This window comes from Strongylocentrotus purpuratus, unplaced genomic scaffold (assembly GCF_000002235.5).
Source record: "Strongylocentrotus purpuratus isolate Spur 01 unplaced genomic scaffold, Spur_5.0 spur5_scaffold_17, whole genome shotgun sequence".
NCBI classification, from domain to species: Eukaryota; Metazoa; Echinodermata; class Echinoidea; order Camarodonta; family Strongylocentrotidae; genus Strongylocentrotus; species Strongylocentrotus purpuratus.
Genome location: NW_022145602.1, coordinates 2,545,398 through 2,564,965, shown reverse-complemented (window position 1 = coordinate 2,564,965; position 19,568 = coordinate 2,545,398). Strand labels below are relative to the sequence as shown.

The 19,568-nt window shown below is 37.7% G+C and overlaps 2 protein-coding genes across 2 annotated transcripts; both read left to right on the top strand.

Annotated features, from left to right (window-relative positions):
- The first annotated feature begins 446 nt into the window (after positions 1-446).
- Positions 447-4,257, top strand: LOC105445329. Its single transcript, XM_030988099.1, has 3 exons — positions 447-1,260; positions 1,832-2,074; positions 3,515-4,257. The coding sequence occupies exons 1-3, from the start codon at positions 447-449 to the stop codon at positions 4,255-4,257; spliced, it is 1,800 nt and encodes a 599-aa protein (XP_030843959.1).
- Positions 4,258-4,687: 430 nt separating this feature from the next.
- Positions 4,688-13,942, top strand: LOC105445330 (adhesion G-protein coupled receptor G6-like). Its single transcript, XM_011680752.2, has 10 exons — positions 4,688-4,838; positions 5,638-5,693; positions 6,208-6,354; positions 6,677-6,859; positions 7,692-8,075; positions 8,539-8,679; positions 10,398-10,522; positions 11,209-11,492; positions 12,377-12,443; positions 13,048-13,942. Exons 1-10 carry the CDS (start codon positions 4,688-4,690, stop codon positions 13,577-13,579), a joined length of 2,070 nt encoding a protein of 689 aa, XP_011679054.2. The 3' UTR covers positions 13,580-13,942.
- Positions 13,943-19,568: the final 5,626 nt, after the last annotated feature.

Here is a 19,568-nt window from a genome sequence, read left to right as displayed (position 1 = left end):
TAAGTGCAATAATGTTTTGAAGTTACTAATCACTTTTCTGTCTTCTATGCGCTTTTTTTTAATTTCTTTTTTACAGAAATTAAGAATTCCGTTTTCGTACAAGAATTTTATGAAGTTATGAATCACTTTTATGTCCTGTACGCTATTTATTCTAATACAAACATTAATAAGTTCATTTTTGTATACGAAGTTAATAATTACTTTTCTGTCCTCTACGCCCTTTTTCTACAGAAACTAAGGATTTTATTTTCGTACAAGAATCACTTTTATGTCCTCTTCACTATTTATTTTAATGCATAAACTAAGGAGTTCATTTCCGTACAAGAATTGTATAAAGTTACTAATCACTTTTCTGTCCTCCGTGCCATTTTTTGTTTTATACAGATACTAAGGAGTTAATTTTCGTCAGAGAACATCACAGCGTTAGATCCAAGAGCTTGTCTACCATGAAGGCGTTTCTAACCGTCCTTGCGACCACTTTGCTGGTTGCCATAGTATCGGGTCAGAATACTACGCTACCTGCAACGGAAGATGAGCCATTCGTCAACCCAGGAGAGATCGTTCCTGGGCTCACAATCCCATATCTGATCAACGCTGCTGGCGGCATCTGGCAGCAGGATCGTGTCATTGATTCCATGGTCTATGCTTGCAGAGAGGTCCTACCTTATATAGGTTCGGTAATACCAGAGGTAGACCAGAGAAGTCTGTATTGGGGTCCGGTCTGTGATGACGTCATCGAAGCTTCTGATGATCTAGATGCCTTTGACGCAACGGGGTGGTGTGATGATGACATAATCCCTATGATAATGATCACCAACTTGACGTCCCAGGGCAGTGATGGAAGATATCGCAGACAAGCAGGACCAACCACGGAATACCCTGAATCCATGGATAATCCCCTGGATATCATTGAAATCCTGACCAACATCACCAGAGACCTCTATGGAATCGACATCAACATGATCATCAATGACCCATCTACAATCAACACCATCTGCACCAACGTCAAGGAGAATTTCTTGAGGCCATCTCTTCAAGATTTGACCTCTCAGTTCGCGGCTGAGTTGCTGAGTGCGTTGCTTCCCCGGGCAGCTCCACTGTGCCAAGACTGGGATGGTTTCCTCCAGGACTTCGGGATAAACTCTACCTCTCCAGAGTATCCTTTGATCCAGGATTTTGCTCGTATAGGATCTCAAGCTATGGGGTACGACAACAGGGAGGAAATCTGTCAAGCTATCACTCAAACACTCTCCGTCCAAGGTAAGATTTTCATTTAATGATAAATTTGGGTACTAGTCATGATATTATATTGCTTTAGAAGGAAGAGTTGATTTACTGACACGTTTTTTGGAATAATGAAAATGAAAGAAAAATGGCATAGAATTTCTACCCCCGCATCTCATGGGTACTCTTTACACCCAACCTGTGGCATTAGAATTTGGGGCCTAACTTTTTAACTCGTGTCATAATAGTGAACGTATATGAGAAGATAAACATCAGTCCATTTCAGGAGGGATTTCTACTTGATAAACTGCCAAACTGCTATCCAAATAACGATGAGGATTACAAAGTATTTTATATGGTCAATATCAGAAATCCAACCTTCGCTTTATTAGTTTGATCACAATTATGCAATATACAAGAGAAGCTAGTATAACGTGTGTTTGTGCTGTTAAGATTACTCCAAAAATTATTGATCTTATTCCCTGATGAGTTTTAAATGTCCTTTGCAACGATTAAAATCTTCTAAGGTCATATTTAACCACACCCAAATTATTGTTTAGTTTGTTTGTATATTTATTTTTGTTTTATTTATTTCGTCACAATACAGGTGACAATGGTGAAGCGAGACTGTCATTCTCAACGGATTTAATTCTCAGCCTTTTAGAAATCCCGACAAACTCCGCCAGGTGTTCAATGCTGGCCAATGGAATAGTCTATGACGTCATCGAACCAGTCATCAACATCGGCGACGAAATAATGATTACCGATGAACAGCTTTACCAGTACACGGGATTCCAAAGACCGAACCCCCTTGATTCGCTCTGCATCTTCGTAGAGAATGCTTTCACAAGTGAGCTTACCATCATGATTATCTATTTATTCACTTATTTATCAGGAGAGTGCATTTATCGTATCATTCAAAGAAAAAGAAAGGGCTACACATGCAGAGTTAAAGGGTCACTCTAACCAAAATGTGCTAAAAAATGGAGAGAAAAAGACATGTAGAATAAATTTTGACGGAGATTCCGAATATGACATTGATTTTCCTTAGAAATCATCAATAATTCTGGAATCCATTAAAAAAAATGACGACTCAAAAGGCGCAGAAAAACAACCCAGTTTCAGTAATGACGCATTTGACGTCACTACAGGCGTCTTTCCGGTGAAAATGTCTTTAAAAAGCTAACTATGATGTTAATTGAAAACAAGACATTTATCCGAAACATAATATGCACTTGATAATCCCAGTACGTTTCTGGCAATTTCGTCATTCCTAATTATGAAATTATGAAATTATCAAATCGGACATGCCCGCAATGATGTCAAATGTGTCATCAAACCACGTGACCGTATTACCTTTTTTAGTGGGGCGTAGCCCAGCAAGCATGAAAACTGTGAAAATGGATGGCTGTCATCATTTTTTTAGCCCTCTCTATGTCTGTCTTAAGGACCTCTAGTGGGTCTACGTAGCATGCGCAGTGCAGGTTTGCGAATCCAGCTGCAAGGCCACCCAGCGAGAATTGCCTGGAGGAGCCAGAGCAGTGAGCATAAACAATACACCGTGGAACTGCGATAACGATGAGCGTTTACGATGAGCGTTTCAAATCGCTCATTCTGCCTTCAAGATTGAGCTTAAACGCACCCTAAATCGTAGATCTGCCTCTTCCTAAATTAATAGACCGGTTTACTAACATATTCAAATCGAATGAATACTTTTTAAACAAATGTTGTTCTTGACAACTTGACAGCTTGCCCGAGGCTTGCCATACAAAGCAGCATCTAACGTATCCTGACTGGATTCCAAGTATTGTAGTTCATTCATAGATAAAAGGTTAATAAACAATTCGTCACTATTATATGTCCCCTAGGAAAGAAACATCCATACATTTGAATATGTTAGTAAACCGATATATTGAGTTAGATTTATTTTCATGTGATAATTATTATTGTAATCTTTGCCAATGATCTATAGCCTGTGAATGTGGTACATTTTAAGTTAAGTATTATCACGATTACAAATATTTTCGAAAAACAAATGTAGGCTCAAATTGAAATGCGCCAATTATAGTGACTAATTACGCAAACCAAACATGTTTCTAACGGCTCGTCCAGACAAGGCGCGGCAAAACTTTGGCTTAAAAAAAAGATTATGTTTACATAAGGTGCAATACGTTTCACATGTCTAAGGGATAAACAATAGGGTCTAGAACTTGCCATTGAGCTGATTTCTTGAAAATCCGAGCGATCGTTTTTGTTAATATTTATTGTTTCTCCTCCTTTCAAACCCCAGCTGTGGTGGATCTACCAGACCCAGTTCCATTCCGGTTCATCCCAGACACTAATCTGACTGTCGAGTTCTTTATCAACGCCGCAGGGGGAGTATGGATCCAGGAACGTACCATTGATTCTCTAGCCTTTGGATGCACTGAGATCCTGCCAGATTTTGAGTCCATGATACCCGATTTCCGCACGTTCTCTGCTTTTTATGAGCCAGTCTGCAGAGAGGTACTTGTAGCAGCCAACGACCTGGCAGTCTTCGACGCAGAGAGTTCCTGTACTGATTTAACAGCTGTTTTTACTGATTTGATATCCACGGACGACGGCAACAGGAAGCGGAGGCAAGCAGATATGGCGGAGGAAGATATGTTTGATTTCATCGGAATCCTAAGTAATACTACCAAAGACCTCTACGGCTTGAACATCTCCGACCAATCCACCGTATGTCCCAATATCAAGCAGTTTCTAGAACCATCATTACCCGAAGTGGCCACCAGATTTCTCACTGAGCTGACCAGCGCAGTGCTTCCTCAAGCAGCCCCCTACTTTTGTGAAGATTGGGAACAGTTCCTTTCAAGTGTCGGGATCTCCAAGACATCGCCCCACTATCCAATCATCTACGATTTGGCAGATATAGGATCTCAAATGCTTGGACATGACAGCAGGGATGCTATCTGCGAGGCCATTCAACAGGCTCTATCATATGGACGTAAGGCATTTAGGATCAATACGGACTTTACACTATCACCCCAATAGCATATTGATGATATTGGACCAGCCCCTTCCGACAGGGATCTTACACTCATTATAGGGGTGGTTTTGTCTGTCCCGAAGCTTATCAAATATAAAGCCGTAACTTTTGCCTTAGGATTTACAAAAATTATGCTTCACATAGGACTAACAATATGTCTTTCATATTATTATATAAAATAATTCTTAAAATAATTCTGAAATACTGCATTTAAGTTTTTACATCACCTTGTAGAGTCAAAGACATTCTTTTGCATTTGCGTCGCATGGAATTTTCGTTTGGTATCTCTCTATATTAGTTGTGTCCGATTGTTACATTCTTTAACATATTTTGTATTCTATTTCGTGTGTACACATAGGGGCAGAACGGAGGGCCTTAGGGAGGGATGCTCTTAAGAGTTTCCTCGATATCTTCACCGACGTAGAGAGATGTATGATGATTGGGAATGACGCAATTGATGACATCATCGAACCTATCTTCGGGATCGATGTTCCTGGGTTTGAAGTCACGAGCTACCTGATCTCTCGATACACCGGTTACAATGGAGTTAAAGATATCTGCAATGCACTGGAAACGGCATTTACCGGTGAGTTTAAACGATTTCGTGCCTATGTTGGTCACTTCTACCCAATTAAATGGAATTTTAGATTTGCACGTCGACATAGTGGACTGCTACGTGTGACGTCCTGGCAGTCACTGGCAGTGCCTTAACCCTAAAAAGGCCGGACTATTTGAGGTCTTAGTACAGCCGGGGTGGGGGCCATTATGGCTCCCCCTTAAGATCTCGGCCGTGAAACTGTCGATCTCCGCGAAAATTTGCACGCATGTCAAGTGAAGTGTATAGAATAATATGATAACTTTAATTTTTTGAAAAATTCACTCATTTGCATATTCATGGTAATTTATGCAAATAATTATACATTATCAAATGTCTATAAGTAATCAAAGCATTCAAGAAACAAAGGCATAATATTATCATAAATTAAGTCGGATCTTAAAGGACATTGAGAAATCAAGTTAAAAGCAGATCTTGTAGAGCATTGTGTGTCGGGATGGAGGCCTTTCCTCACTTTTTAACTTTGTTAATGTAGTAATAGCGTATATCCATAGGCTAATCATAATAATAATAATAATAATAATTTGTTAAAGTCCACTTCAATTTTTTTTTAAGTTAAACCAAAAATGGTAATTCTTTTTGCCCAATTGATCGTGAGCCCGGCAGCCACTGAGCAGCGCCAGATCGACGTTGCCTATCCTTTATTGTTGAACGCCAAACAAGGTAGTAGCAACCTCCCGTCTTTCAACGTCTTTTGGTATGACGCGGCCGAGAAAAAAAATCTGTATCAATATTTAATATATATATATATATAACTTTTGTTTTTCAGAGGTGGGCTGCGGAAAGAACTTGACTGCTGAAGAGATTCTTGAGATCTTAAGAAACGTCAGTATATTTTTGAATTTCAGGACCATCATTTTGAAACGACGTTGTTATCAAATAAACATTAAATCGGAAGTGGAATCAAATTGAAAAAGTAATGGAATTGGACTGACAAGGGAATTTAGATATAAATGAAACTGAAATTAAATTGAAATTAAAAAAACAACAACTTTATATTTAGTTATTGAGGAAAACCCAAGGTCTATGGTATAAACAAAACTTTCACGTTTTATTATAAAAGTAAGTCCTATTTTGCTAGCCTTCTCTCTCTCTCTTTCTCTCTCTCTTTCTGTTCCTCTCTCTCTCTTATTATTTTCTCTCGCTCTCTCTCTCTCGTATTCCCTCTCTCTCTCTCTCTCTTCCTCTTTCTATCTCTCTTCCTCTTTCTATCTCTGTCTCTTCCTGTCTCTCTCTCTCATCTATCTCTCTCTTTGTTTCTCTCCCTCTCTCTCTGTCAATCTTCCTCTCTGTCTGTCTCTCTCTCTCTGTTTGATAAGTTCTGCATTTGATTTCGCAGGTAGAAATCACCTTAGATAACGTAGCAAATGTTGCTGAAGAGTTGGAAGACGTCACACGCATGGACCAGAACATCTTCCTAGAGGGTATCAATGTGGTTGCAGAACTTTTCGAGGATATAAATGAAATAAATTCTACAGAAACAAAGGTGGGTATTTGTTTCGAGTTCAATTGGATCTATTTATTCAATCATGGTTAAAGAAAAATACCTGTTTCTATCAGCTGAATGCTTGAACAACCGTATGGTTACTACGCTATACTTTCCGGTATTTAATACCTAGACGTGCTAATAAACAAGTTTACGGTCCCCTTTTCCACGTCTCATAAAGTGCTGTTCAGTAATTACTAGAGTTGTCAAGGTGATACTTACATAAGTCAATTACAAAGGGAGATCTCAGCATTATTCTGTCACGATTCAATCAGAACTATTTACTGGTACTCATACTATATTTCATTTTCTTGAACAATAGGTGACGAAATCTATGGTAGGAATTGTAAATAACATCGCAGCTTTACCTGACGAACTGCTTGGTATGGCCGAAGAAGAGAATAGCTCTCCAAGCCGTGTTGTCTCGGCTCTCGAAGCACAGCTTGCTGTCGTAGAAGTGGAAAATGGAAGTAGTCGGTTTGTGGAAACCAATGTTGCTGCTGAGGTAGGGCAGTCAGTCTGTAGTTTCAATCATTTTAGAAAAGGACACAGAAGTTTTGAAAATGTCCAATATATTTGACATTCTACTTTGGCTGTCATACCACTCAAATGAACGACTGAGGGATTAGGTGTTTGTACAAAATTATTATCAGCTCAATGAACCTTCCTGTATGCCATGCCTGAAAAGAGTTTTGTGAATCTCAACCAATTTAAATAATCATTAAACTTGATCAAAATCGCTTTCAGTACCTGACAAAAGAAACAATTATAAACGTCACACAGCCAACTATACATGGGAATCGATCCTTGACCGTAGTGCAAACGGGTACTTAAGAAAAGTGTCATATCGAGCAGGATCATCGAGGAATACGTACTACAGGTGTTTGTTCGATTGTCATTATATCCTTTCCCTTCACCACCAATAACAATATACCTAGCTCCCATACAAATTTAGGCTGACAGAACTTCTTTGATTTCGGAATGATTCTTGTAGAGTCAGACTAGCTTCTAGGTCTAGTTGCTTTTCTGTCATACATCATAACTTTTCTTCGATATAAGTGCACGCTTTAACATTTCCATATTTTGTGCCCCACACATTTCTTATGTTATGTATGTTAAAATGTTTAACTAATTTTATTTTTTACATATTAGCTATACATAACTTCATCTGAGCAGTAGCGAATTAATTTCATTGGCCTATTTTCAGGCTCGTATTGCAGGGACGGTTTTTGTGACCAGCTGTCAATAATTATCTGTTCATACCTGAACTGGCTATTGTTCGCGATTCCACATTATATATTTTAAAAAAACACCCTCATTCGGTCTTTCCGTTTCAGGTACTTGATGTGACCACCGAGGACATCAGCCAGGGTTATACTGTCTTCATGGCTGTAACTGATGACGGTGAGAGCATCTCTGACGAAGACTTCAAGGTGGATAGAGGTGACCTAACGCAAGAGCCAGAAGCCGCCCAGGCACAGGCTACACTCTTCATCCCATCGGGTTTAGCGGACAAGTTTTCTGGACGCAGAGGGCGTCTCGTCATCACGACGTATCGCGTGCCATCTCTGTTCCAGGATACGGGGATTGCGCAGTTCAACCAAGATGTGGAAGAATTCAATCGAACCTTGAATTCAAGGATCATTTCGGCGTCTATCAATAACGAAAAGGTGGAGGATTTGAGCGAACCAGTCAGGATATCGTTCACTCCTCTAAATCCAGTAAGAAGATATGACAATTAATTTATTGAACTTATAGCGAATACAGAACTGTATCGCGTCACTCAACGAATATATTTACGTTTTAAAATGACACGAATTGATAAGCAGAGAATACTAAAAGTTGGCAGAAATGGATTTAGAAATTAATGGGTTCATGAGGATACACAAATAGTAAAGACCTATGGTGAAGAGAGAGAGAAAGAGAGAGAGAGAGAGAGAAGGAGGTAAGGAAATAGAGATGGAGAGGATATGTAAGACAAATCAAGAGAATCTGGTGTAAACCTTCGACTGTGATATCATAGACTGATTGGCATAAACAATAATTTGCAAATGCAACAAAGAACTTCATAGATCCATCAACAACAACAAAACCAATTTACAATAACAATGAACTATATTATACTTCATTTTAGAGAAAAATATTAATTAATCCGTTTAATTTGTACTTTATCTTTATTTTCAGAAGGGGACCGATGCTCAGTGTGTATTCTGGGACTTTGACGACAAAGCCTGGTCCCAACGTGGATGTAACAAGACGAGTAATGACACCAGTGACAGGATTGAATGCGAGTGTAATCATCTGACTAACTTCGGAATTCTCATGGTACGTGTTAAACTCTTCGTCCGAAATATCTTCATGTAAACTGATTCATTCTTAATCTGTTTACTGAATTGAACAGGCTAAATCTACCAGTCAAGATTTTATGCTAAAATATGTTAACAGGTCTTTGCCTCAAAGGTATAGTGACTAGTATATATGAAATGATTCCATCCATATCAGAAGCTTGCATAAACTATATTATATATTCTTTAAAACTACCCAAGGACAAAAAAATGTGAGGTACGGAGGCCAAGTCCTATGTAATTGATCAACCTATAACATCAACAACTCTGTATCACTCCAAAGCTTCAAAACAAATTTATTTAAAATAAAAAAATAAATATGATATGATTAGTTTGGTGATTTACCCCGACAAGCAACTGTGCATTTGTATCCCTTCCCTCCAAGTACTGGTTCATCATCTTATCTCCCCCTTTCTCACTTAATTGCTTTTTTTAAGGTATGTATTCTTTGTATTTTAATAATGTACATTATTTGTATTTAATTGTTTTTGGAATGGGGAAAAATAACTTAAATGAAAAAGACATGTTTGCCGTGTATGGTAAATAAATTATTAACCAAGATTCGAATAAGTCCCACGTATGAGTATGACTCATTTGATTAATTGGGCGCGAATTTTTACAGCAGTTTTAAAGTTGTTATTATTTTACGGTTTATCAACTACATTTCAAAATGAAAATGTCGTGACCCAAAGTTTCGTGTCCTTATCAACATTTTACGAAGTGGGTATTTTTTCTTAAATATTTTTGGCGTTTGTTTGGTTTTGTCCGTATAAAAAACGTACATGCATACATAATTTCTATTAAAATAAAAAATAATGATAATTACTTAAGCATTTAATACGGATGGATCGCTCTATTCAGAGCCATTCATTTAATGGCTCTGTTCTTTCTAGAGGTCTGGATTCGTTCATTTCCATCAGGATTTTGTCCCAGTCTTTCATTAGTCTGAGAGCACTGTGGTCTATTAGTAGAGGCCCTTGACTCGCTAGTCAATAAAAGGCCGGTTCTTATTTCATACCTCTGTCGCCCACATTTCCTGCAAGCCGCTGAAGATGAGGGACTCAACGAACTCGGACGCCCAGGCTTTTCAGAAATCACGTCATCTTCGGCTTGCAGAATGTAGGCGAAGATCAAGGTGGTGGAGATTTAATATTAAAACTATTAAATTGTCTAGACTCTTGAATATTGACTCACATACGAGAGGTCGTATCCAAGATTCGATCCTTTCCTGTGCTTCCATCATTGGATAAGGTGCTCACATTGTCCCTCTAAACCCAGGGATTTTTCTTGAATACCGGGAAACACTGGGGTGATAATAATAGTTATTACACATACGAGGTTCTTTTTCCGTAGAATAAATCATGTATTTGATTCTATTTCTTTGATCTAGTGAAATACTGCTTTTCCTATGTTTAATTCCTCACTCCATGGACCTAATAACTTATTAGGTTATTAGGTCCATGCTCACTCCATCGGATAAAGAATCAGCGTGCAATACCAATGTGGCTACTCGGGGTAAATAAGACCCAATTATTGTTTAATCATTTTTCTTTATTACGCCTATAAGGTCAACGTGAGATTTGAAATTTGAATCCCATAATAGGGGCTTACCTTGTGTCTAAGTGGACGATTTCAGAATAGATAACAATGTCATGTTTTCTCAGTTAATTTCGAACCTTTATTTTCTTTTCGTTATAGGATATCTATGGAGGAGAACATTTATCGGTTGAGGCAGATTTCATCCTCAAGATCGTTAGCTATGTTGGTTGCCTGATTTCAATATCGGGCCTTGTTATGACAATCTTTACATATGCCACAAACAAGTGAGTACCATTATCAAGTGCCAAATTATTATACAACGTTGTCTTCATAAATAATAAGAAACCATTTATGTTCAGCACATGGAGAAGAATTTGAATCCGCTTAAAATTTATATTCGTTTTTGTTTCATTTAATATAGACATCAACATTTAATAAAATAAATACATGTCTAAATTGAGGGGGCGCGATAGGTCAGTCGGTGGAGCAGTGGTCTCGTAATCCGGTGACCCGAGTTCGAAACCAAGGCGATGCGCTAGTGCCCTTTGGTAACTTAATCCTCATTACCAGGTCCCTCGGAGAGGACCTAAAGCCGTCGGCCGTCTGGTTCCTTACGTACAAGCATTTATGCTTTCTTAGCAGTCAGGTAAAATAACAACCACCACATGTTAATACGATGATGATCGCCTCCAATGTAGATTGTTTCGGAATAAAGCTGTCAACGATATTAAACATAATGATAAAAGAATGTGATTATCCTAATCCTAACCTGAACCCTAACTGAAACAAATCAAATAATCCTCTCCTTCAAAAAAGTTATTTCAAGTCAGCTTGAGACTTCCACATGTTCAGTTAAAGGTCATTTTAGAGAATTTAAGGAAATGGTAAATTTGTTTATGAATTTTAGTTATTTTATTATGATAATGCAGCATTCACAGAGCATCTTCTGGTTTTCTTTCTCATCTCTCAGAAAGCTTCGAGACCGGAAACCCAACCAGATTCTCCTATCCCTCTGCTGTGCTTTGCTAGGACTCTATGTGGTCTTTATAGTCATGATATCAGTGGACACTAAACGGGATGTGACTGAGCTCTCCCCTCTCCCTTGCTCGATCCTGGCTGCATTCCTCCAATATTTCATCCTGGCAGCTATTTTCTGGATGGCCGTTGAGGGCTTCAACATGCATAATCTCCTCGCACTGGTCCGAAATTATTATTTGCCACGGTTTATGAAGAAAGCTTCGTTGATCGCATGGGGTAAGATTTCATCTGCTCCATGAATTAATACAGGGGCGTTACTAGAAGGAGAAGATTGGACATGGGATGTCCCCTCCCTTATTCCGTCGGCAAACATATGCAATAAATGTATCCACAGCATTATTTTTTTAATAGATATATTAACATCAATTGCCACACTTTGAGCGAGAGGGCAGAATATTCATTGTGCGTTATTCGCTGTTACCGAGTATTTGGCTATACTCGGTTTTCCGAAGATGCGTATGCCCGTCGGGGCACCGATAAAGCGGTTATTATAACATGAATCCACCTACCGCCTCCCCTCGCCCGAAAAGTTAATGTAGGAAATTTATCTTTCACACTTATCATGATTGTTGGCAAAGGAATACAATTTAAAGAAGTGCTTGTTTGAAGCCCCTTATATGTAGTAGAACTGTTCTGGAGAAATTCCCGAACCCGTTCACTTATTTCATCTCATTTTAGTTATTCCATTCATTTATATTTCTTCAGGGTTTCCTGTTCAACAAAAGTTTGTCTTTCATAGGGCCCTGACAATCCATTAAAACTATATGCATTAAAACAAGATAGAATCATACAATCAAGTAGCATAAACACATAACGTTATTACTACACCTTATAAACTAATTCAATGAAATTGTTCGAGCTTAAAAACATAATACAAAGTAAAAATCAATAACAAAGCCTGAAAGGATGAGCAAATTTTCATTATATATGTAGGTCACTTGCTGAGAGACAAAAATGAAAGAAATATAGAAAGAAAGAACCAAAAACAGAAAGGAATTAGAAATACAAAAATAAAGAAGAAAGAAGAGGGGAAAGACAGGGAGAGGAAGAAAAGGACTAATATGAACTTAACCACTCTCAATTTTTTTTTTTTTTTGTAGGTTGCCCTTTGTTAATAGTCGGGATTACTGCAGCTGCTTCAAGACAATACTACGCACAGACAGATTTGTAAGTTTCGTCATGCAGAATATCTTTTGTTATTAAACACATCGGGTTTTGTATTCCTCTGCCGTCAAAGATAGTGCAGGGGGAATTACTTCTGCATTATGAAAACAATGGTGTTTTATATCTCAAATGCGATTTGTTGTGAACGTTATAAATAATGAAAGTTAGTTCTTAATATGGGCATGCGCAAAGAACTGAATGGTGAAATTATCGATTTCTTATCAAGAAACCTATAACATTCTGTATGTACTTTGTTATTATTTTTTGTTATGATTTTATGCTATGATTTTATAATCTAATGTCACCTGGTTGTGACAGACTGAATTTCGCGTTCTTAGACACTCTGTAAGAGATAACACCCCATTATATTGGCATCATGACTTAACACGATCGTAAAGAAATTGAAAATCAATTTAATGGCCATTTCAAGAGCCTATATTACCGCCTAATGTAACATTGGCATCCTTAATATTTGTATTAATATTATGTAATATGTCAGTGTAATGTTTGCACATTTCTAAAGTCTTGGTGATCGTGCTATACACTTAATTCATGAATAAAAATCCGTTCAGATGATGTTTTATTTTATTTAAATTTTGTGTTATAGTTGCTTCCTTGCATTCTGGTCTCTGATCGGTGGTCTCCTGATACCTATTGGTGTCGTCATGATCTTCAACTTTGTCATCTATGTTCGGGTCCTCATGCGACTGAACACTAAAACTATGAAAGGGAGACACCTTGATAAAACAGAGAAGCGCCTGCGGATTCGACAATTCCAGAACGCAGTTTGCATCCTGACTCTTATGGGTCTCACGTGGTCTGTTGGTTACCTGAGCATCATACAACCAGCCAGTGCGGTTGTGCAAGGAATCTTCACTGTACTGAACTCTCTTCAGGGGTATTTCATCTTCATGCTCTATTGCGTTAGACAGCCTCAGGTGCGCTTGACATGGCGTTCCCAGTTCAAATGCTGCTTACCTAAATATTTGACGACGCCCTCTGCGGTCAGTTCCGGTTCTGGACAACCCAGCTCAACGCTCAAGAACAGCTCAGCAGACCTGAAGGACGGCCCGTTCCCAACTCGGACTCCAGCGGAAATCCAGAGACAGGAGGCTAGCTCTACCGAAGAGACTTTCTAGAGCTTCGTATGATAATGCTGGTACAGAGTGGTGAAGATACCATGTAGAACTGATAGATTTTGGATTGGACCAAAGAGTTGTAAAAAATTCACACATTTAAGTATGTTTTCGATGCATTTATAGCAGTTTATTCCGAACGTTCTATGAATACATCACAGATCTCCTTGTAATTGATTGAATTTCCGTTGATTATTATTATTCGAACTGTTGGCGGTGGTGGACTTCTAACTGGAGGGTTTTTGTGTAATAGGATTATTTCCCTTTTAACGAGTGAGTGAAGAAGATGCATTTTGTAAATATGTTTATGATATACATTATGATTATTTCGCATGGTATAATTGGAAGGAAGGTAACCTATAAGTATGCTGCAAATAAAACAGTTTTATGTTTCACGTGGAAAACGAAAGCATTATTTTATTATATACAGATTAAATTGAGAATCTCACCAATTAATTTAACAAATATTATGAATGAAACATAAATAGTAATATGAGAATATAAGATTTATATATTGAATTATGGGAGGTGAAATTATAACCCCTTGGGAAACAATATTCTTGATGCTGCTACAAATGTGGTCCATATTTTCTACCAGGTATTCCCTTTCCCCTTCCATCCTTGATCGAATTATCGTTTCTTCTGCCAATGAGAATACGGATGCGCGATGGCTCCGTGGTAGAGCATCGGTCTCTTAACCGGGAAGTCCCAGGTTTGAAACCAAGTCGAGGTGCCAGTGCCCTTTGGTATTGGCATTAATCCTCATTACCAGGGTTTTCGGAGATTACTAAAAGCTGTCTTTTCTTTTCTTTTTACAATGCCATTGATTTCATAAATTTGCTTTCTCTTCTTCTTCTTCTTCTGCCTCTTCTTCTTCCACTTATTTTTCGTCTTCCTCTTCTTCTCCTTCATTATTTCCTATACTCATTATTCTATTTTTCTTTCCTTCTCACATTCACTCTTCGTGTATGTGATTACAATCTCATACTATACTACTCCGTTTTCGTCTCCTATAATACCTTTTTCACATACAAGCTATGCTTTTTATTTAGGCTCCCCACATGTTACATTGTTTTACCTTGCCTGACAAATCTATATATTTCGAAACTTCGTATATACTTATTTTCCGTACATTATACTTGATTTGAAATCTTTAATTTGGTTTGTGTGTGTAATCTACTCTGACTTAATATAAGCTTGTAAAAAAAAATTGAATTGTTTTTTTATGTAAATGTGGAATAAATAAACTTCAAACTTCAAACTACTACAAATGCTTTCTAAGTAGTCAGGTAAAACAAACAAACAAGAATGTTCCTTATTGTCAAATTTTGCATGTTTTTACATGATCTGATTGTCTTCATTGAGTAACTAATATAGCTGCGGTTAGAGTACAATCCTCCAGAATTTGCGTTATGAATTCAATTTCGGTAGGAAATTGATTGCAGGGAAAACTTCACAGGAGCACATTTAGCCTTTTGACAAGGCCTCGTGACTCTGGCTATGTCCACCCTAATTAGCCGCTGAGATGAGTCTAGAGACCCGGGGTGAACGCGCGATCGAGTGTCTTTACTTGGCTGGGCCACTCGCTCTGGCGTTCACTCGGGTTTTTCGCGATTAGTCTCTTTTAAGTCACTCCGCGTCTTTCAGACATGAGGCCTTGTCTAAAGGCTAGAACTCATTTGACGTACAACCGTCAACAATGATTAAACAGAGAATGCTTTGATTTTCTTCCTTCTTCCGTTTTGGCTTGACTGTTGATATGAAGTTAATAAACCAACATGAAAAAAAATACTGTGATGTTTTTGTGTTTACTAAAATGAATGACCTTTCACCATTACGACGTATTGTCTGAGTCAATATGTTTATGGTAATAATGTCGGCCACACTCGCTCTCTGCAATGTTTTTTGTCAACCTTCACTATCCTTCTCTCTCTCTCTCTCTCTCTCTCTCTATCTATCTTTCTCTAATATACACTCACACTCACACGAACACGTGTGCGCGCGCACACACACACACACGCACACATACAACAACATAACACACAAAAAAGCCCAATGTAAACAAACAAACAGAGCACATCAAAAAACACTAACAACAACAATTTAAAGAAAACAAAAGTACCCCGACTTTAATAATTTGGTCAGGCGACAATCTGCCTTTGGAGTTAGGGATAAGTCTCCCATTTGTCGAGTACAAAAATGCCACAAATTTCTGTTATTCTCTTAGGCACTTTCTCGCTTGAGACATTACACAAACTATATTGTGGAGAGCATATTACGAATGTCCTCTAAACAGAAAGACACTCCCGAGTCTTTAATCTTTAAAAAGAATTTTTTTTGCCATTATGTGTGTTGGAAGATGTGGGCAATTTGTCACGCGCTTTGTCATATAGTGCCCATTACCTTGTAGTGATTCAAACTTTCAGAAATTCATAACTTTCTAACTTTTTGTCCGATTTCCTTCCAAACTTTCACCAGTCTGCTTCTCTGGTTTTTCTGCTCTTCTTTTAGTCTAGAATAGTTTGCTGTTAGGGTAGGATTTATTGTTAAAAGTTCGTACTGCTTTCTGAATAGCAGTCAGGCACGTATACTTGATGCTTTCTGATGCATATAAGAAGTTACGTGTTTTTATTTTTTAGAATGAAATTATGCCCGCTTTGATTTTCTTCCTTCTTCCGTTTTGGCTTGACTGTTGATATGAAGCTAATAAACCAACATGAAAAAAATACTGTGATGTTTCTGTGTTTACTAAAATGAATGTCCTTGGACCATTACGACGTATTGTCTGAGTCAAATTATGTTTTGGAAATGATGTCTCCCGAATTCTCTCTCTCTCTCTCTCTCTCTCTCTCTTTCTCTCTCTTTCTCCGTCTCTTTCTCTCTCTCTCTCTCTCTCTCTCTCTATCACTGTCCGTATGTCTATCTGTCTGTCTCCCTCTCTCTGCCTCTTTCTATCTCTGTATATTTCTCTCTCTCTATCTCTGTCTGTCCGTCTGTTTCTCTTTCTCTCCCTCTGTCTCTATCGTTGTCTGTCTTTCTTTTTCTTTCTCTCTCTTACTTTCTCTCCCCCCCCCCTCTCTCTCTGCCCCTCCCCCCTCTCTCTCTCTCTCTCTCTCTTTCTCTCTCAATATTGTGCTTTTTGCCTGTGTCTTTGCCTCCCTCTATCTGTCCTGTAAACCTACTTTTCGGCCACATTACAGTATAAACATTGAAGATTTTGTTTGAGATTCGTCTCTTTTATTGGTTTCTTGTACACTTTATAATACTCGGTTATCCAAAATCTGCCCATGCAGAACGGTATTCATTCAAACACAAATGACCTTAGATTTCGGAATAAATGTAAGTGTGTTTACGTCCAAGTGTTTAAAGGAAACCTCAACCTAAGAAAAAACGTTTGCTTATTCTGGGAGATTTTTTTGTGCATTGTCTCGAAATATTTTGTTTTCATCAATTTTTTCCCCTCACTTTTTCTTCTAAAATTTGGTTTGTCCTCGGAAAAAAGGAAACCCCCACCCCTACATTTTCAAACCAAGGCTATTTAATGTAACAGATATTGACTGGCAGGGGGTATTATTTAGACCGCTCACCATATTCTCCCTCAGCGCTGCGCGCTTCGGGAAAATATAACCACTTCAGAAAATATAACTCCCTTCAGCGGTCCAAATAAAGTTATATTACACACCCCGCCAGTCAATATCTGTATAATATTTAAATGAATTAGTTACAATAATTGTTCCCTTGATATATATTTCACCAAATGTTATTTCTTCTCAGCTGTGATATTTCCTCATTGAAAAGTAAAGGTTTTGTTATTGATTTAAAAAGTATTTAATAATAATAATAATAAGAACAATTTATATAGCGCTTGTGACAAAAGTTTCAAAGCGCTGTACATGTTTGTACACAAATCAAAATTACTTCAAAAAAAAAATCAATATTACTAATGGAATTAACGTTACTCAAATTACCAAGAAAATAAAATATTACTAACATAACTTAACATATTATCATTACTTAAATTAACAAGAAGATCAAATATTACTAACAGCTAAAGACTGGTGTATCATACATAGGCCTATAAGAAAAACATGACGGAGCTGATGTCATGCCAAAAGGCATCACACCCTACCAAGAATATCTTTATTTATATATCTCTTGTACTTTTTCGTAAGGGATATTGTACATCAAAGGGCAGGAATACAGTTCATTTTGGGGGATGAGGTTTCCTTTAACTGTTACAGCATTGGACGTAGTCTGAATCGTGATTCAGTTCATATTAACGAGGAGGGCGTAATCAGACTCATGGCCTTTGTTTTTGTAGCTGTAGCCTTTGGCCGCGCCCCAAATGGTCACCATGGAAACGAGCGCCACGATGCCGACCACATACGCCCTCGTGCCGAACATTCCTCGAGATTCTATTTGAGAGGGGGGGGGGGGGGGAGAGAGAAAAAAAAGGAAGGGGAGAAATAGAAAGAGAGAGAGAGAGAGAGAAAAGCGTTGGGGCAGATTTTTTTTCTTCAAAGATAACACAATTAATAACACGATAATCATGGTAGTTTATCTCGTAAAAAGGATGTATCTAACTGAGCGGTAAATGCTGAACGTTGCGAATTTTGGATTCGCAAATTTTACTGACGGAAGTTGGCGACTATAGTGACTGTAAGCAAATGTTAGCGACAGTTTTTGCGAAGATTAGCAACTATGGGTGCGTTTAATCGACACTTTTTCACCCTAGAATCACAGTTTCTAAAGACGTTTAGTTTAAAACGCAATGCGTTCAAGCGATTTTTTCGTCGGTCGTAAAAATAAACGTGTTTGAAAACACAAACATGAAACGCTGAAAAAGATGCGTTTTGTATCATGATTCTGCAGGATCACGGTCGCTAAAATTCGATTGAACGGACGGAGTTTTCAATCATGATTGTATGACGGAGCCTGTTCCGGTTTGGGCAAAAACCGCGCGCCTGCTTTTCATGCAATTTGCGTTTACTATACCATGCTCTATATCGTGGCCTGTATACTGTTATGTTATATCTTTTTCTCTTTCTGTATTTCCTTGTTATTCTTTGTTTCTTCCTTCTATTCTTATGTTATTCTTTGTTTTTTTCCTTCTGTCACCTTCTCTTATGTAATTCTTTATCATTTATAATTCTATCACTTTCTCTTTTGTTATTCTTTGTTTCTTCTTTCTATTCTTATGTTAATCTTTGTTTTTTTCCTTCACTCACATTCTCTTATGTTATTCTTTGTTTTAATCATTCTATCACTTTCTCTTTCTGTCTTTCCTTATGTTATTCTTTGTTTCTTCCTTGTATCACATTCTCTTTTTGTCTTTCATTATGTTATTCTTTGTTTCTTCTTTTTATTCTTATGTTATTCTTTGTTTTTTTCCTTCTATCACCTTCTCTTATGTTATTCTTTGTTTTTTATAATTATATCACTTTCTCTTTTGTTATTCTTTGTTTCTTCCTTCTATTCTTATATTAATCTTTGTTTTTTTCCTTCTATCAGCTTTTTTAATGTAATTCTTTGTTTTAAGCATTCTATCACTTTCTCTTTGTGTCTTTCCTTATGTTATTCTTTGTTTTTTATAATTCTATCACTTTCTCTTTTGTTATTCTTTGCTTCTTCCTTCTATTCTTATGTTAATCTTTGTTTTTTTCCTTCAATCACCTTCTCTTATGTTATTCTTTTTTTTAATAATTCTAGCACTTTCTCTTATGTTATTCTTTGTTTCAATCATTCTATCACTTTCTCTTTCTGTCTTTCCTTATGTTATTTTTTGTTTCTTCCTTCCATCACCTTCTCATTCCTTGTTTTATTATTGCGATCTATGCTGAAAACAGCAGTCGACAGTCGGCCGTAAACAATTCCAAAAAGCGCGCGCCGAAGTTGACCTATACTTCCTGGGTCAAACTGCGAGTGTGATCCGCAGTGGCTGGGCTCGAAATGAGCTAGAATCAGCGTTGATGAAAAATCGCTTGAACGCTAA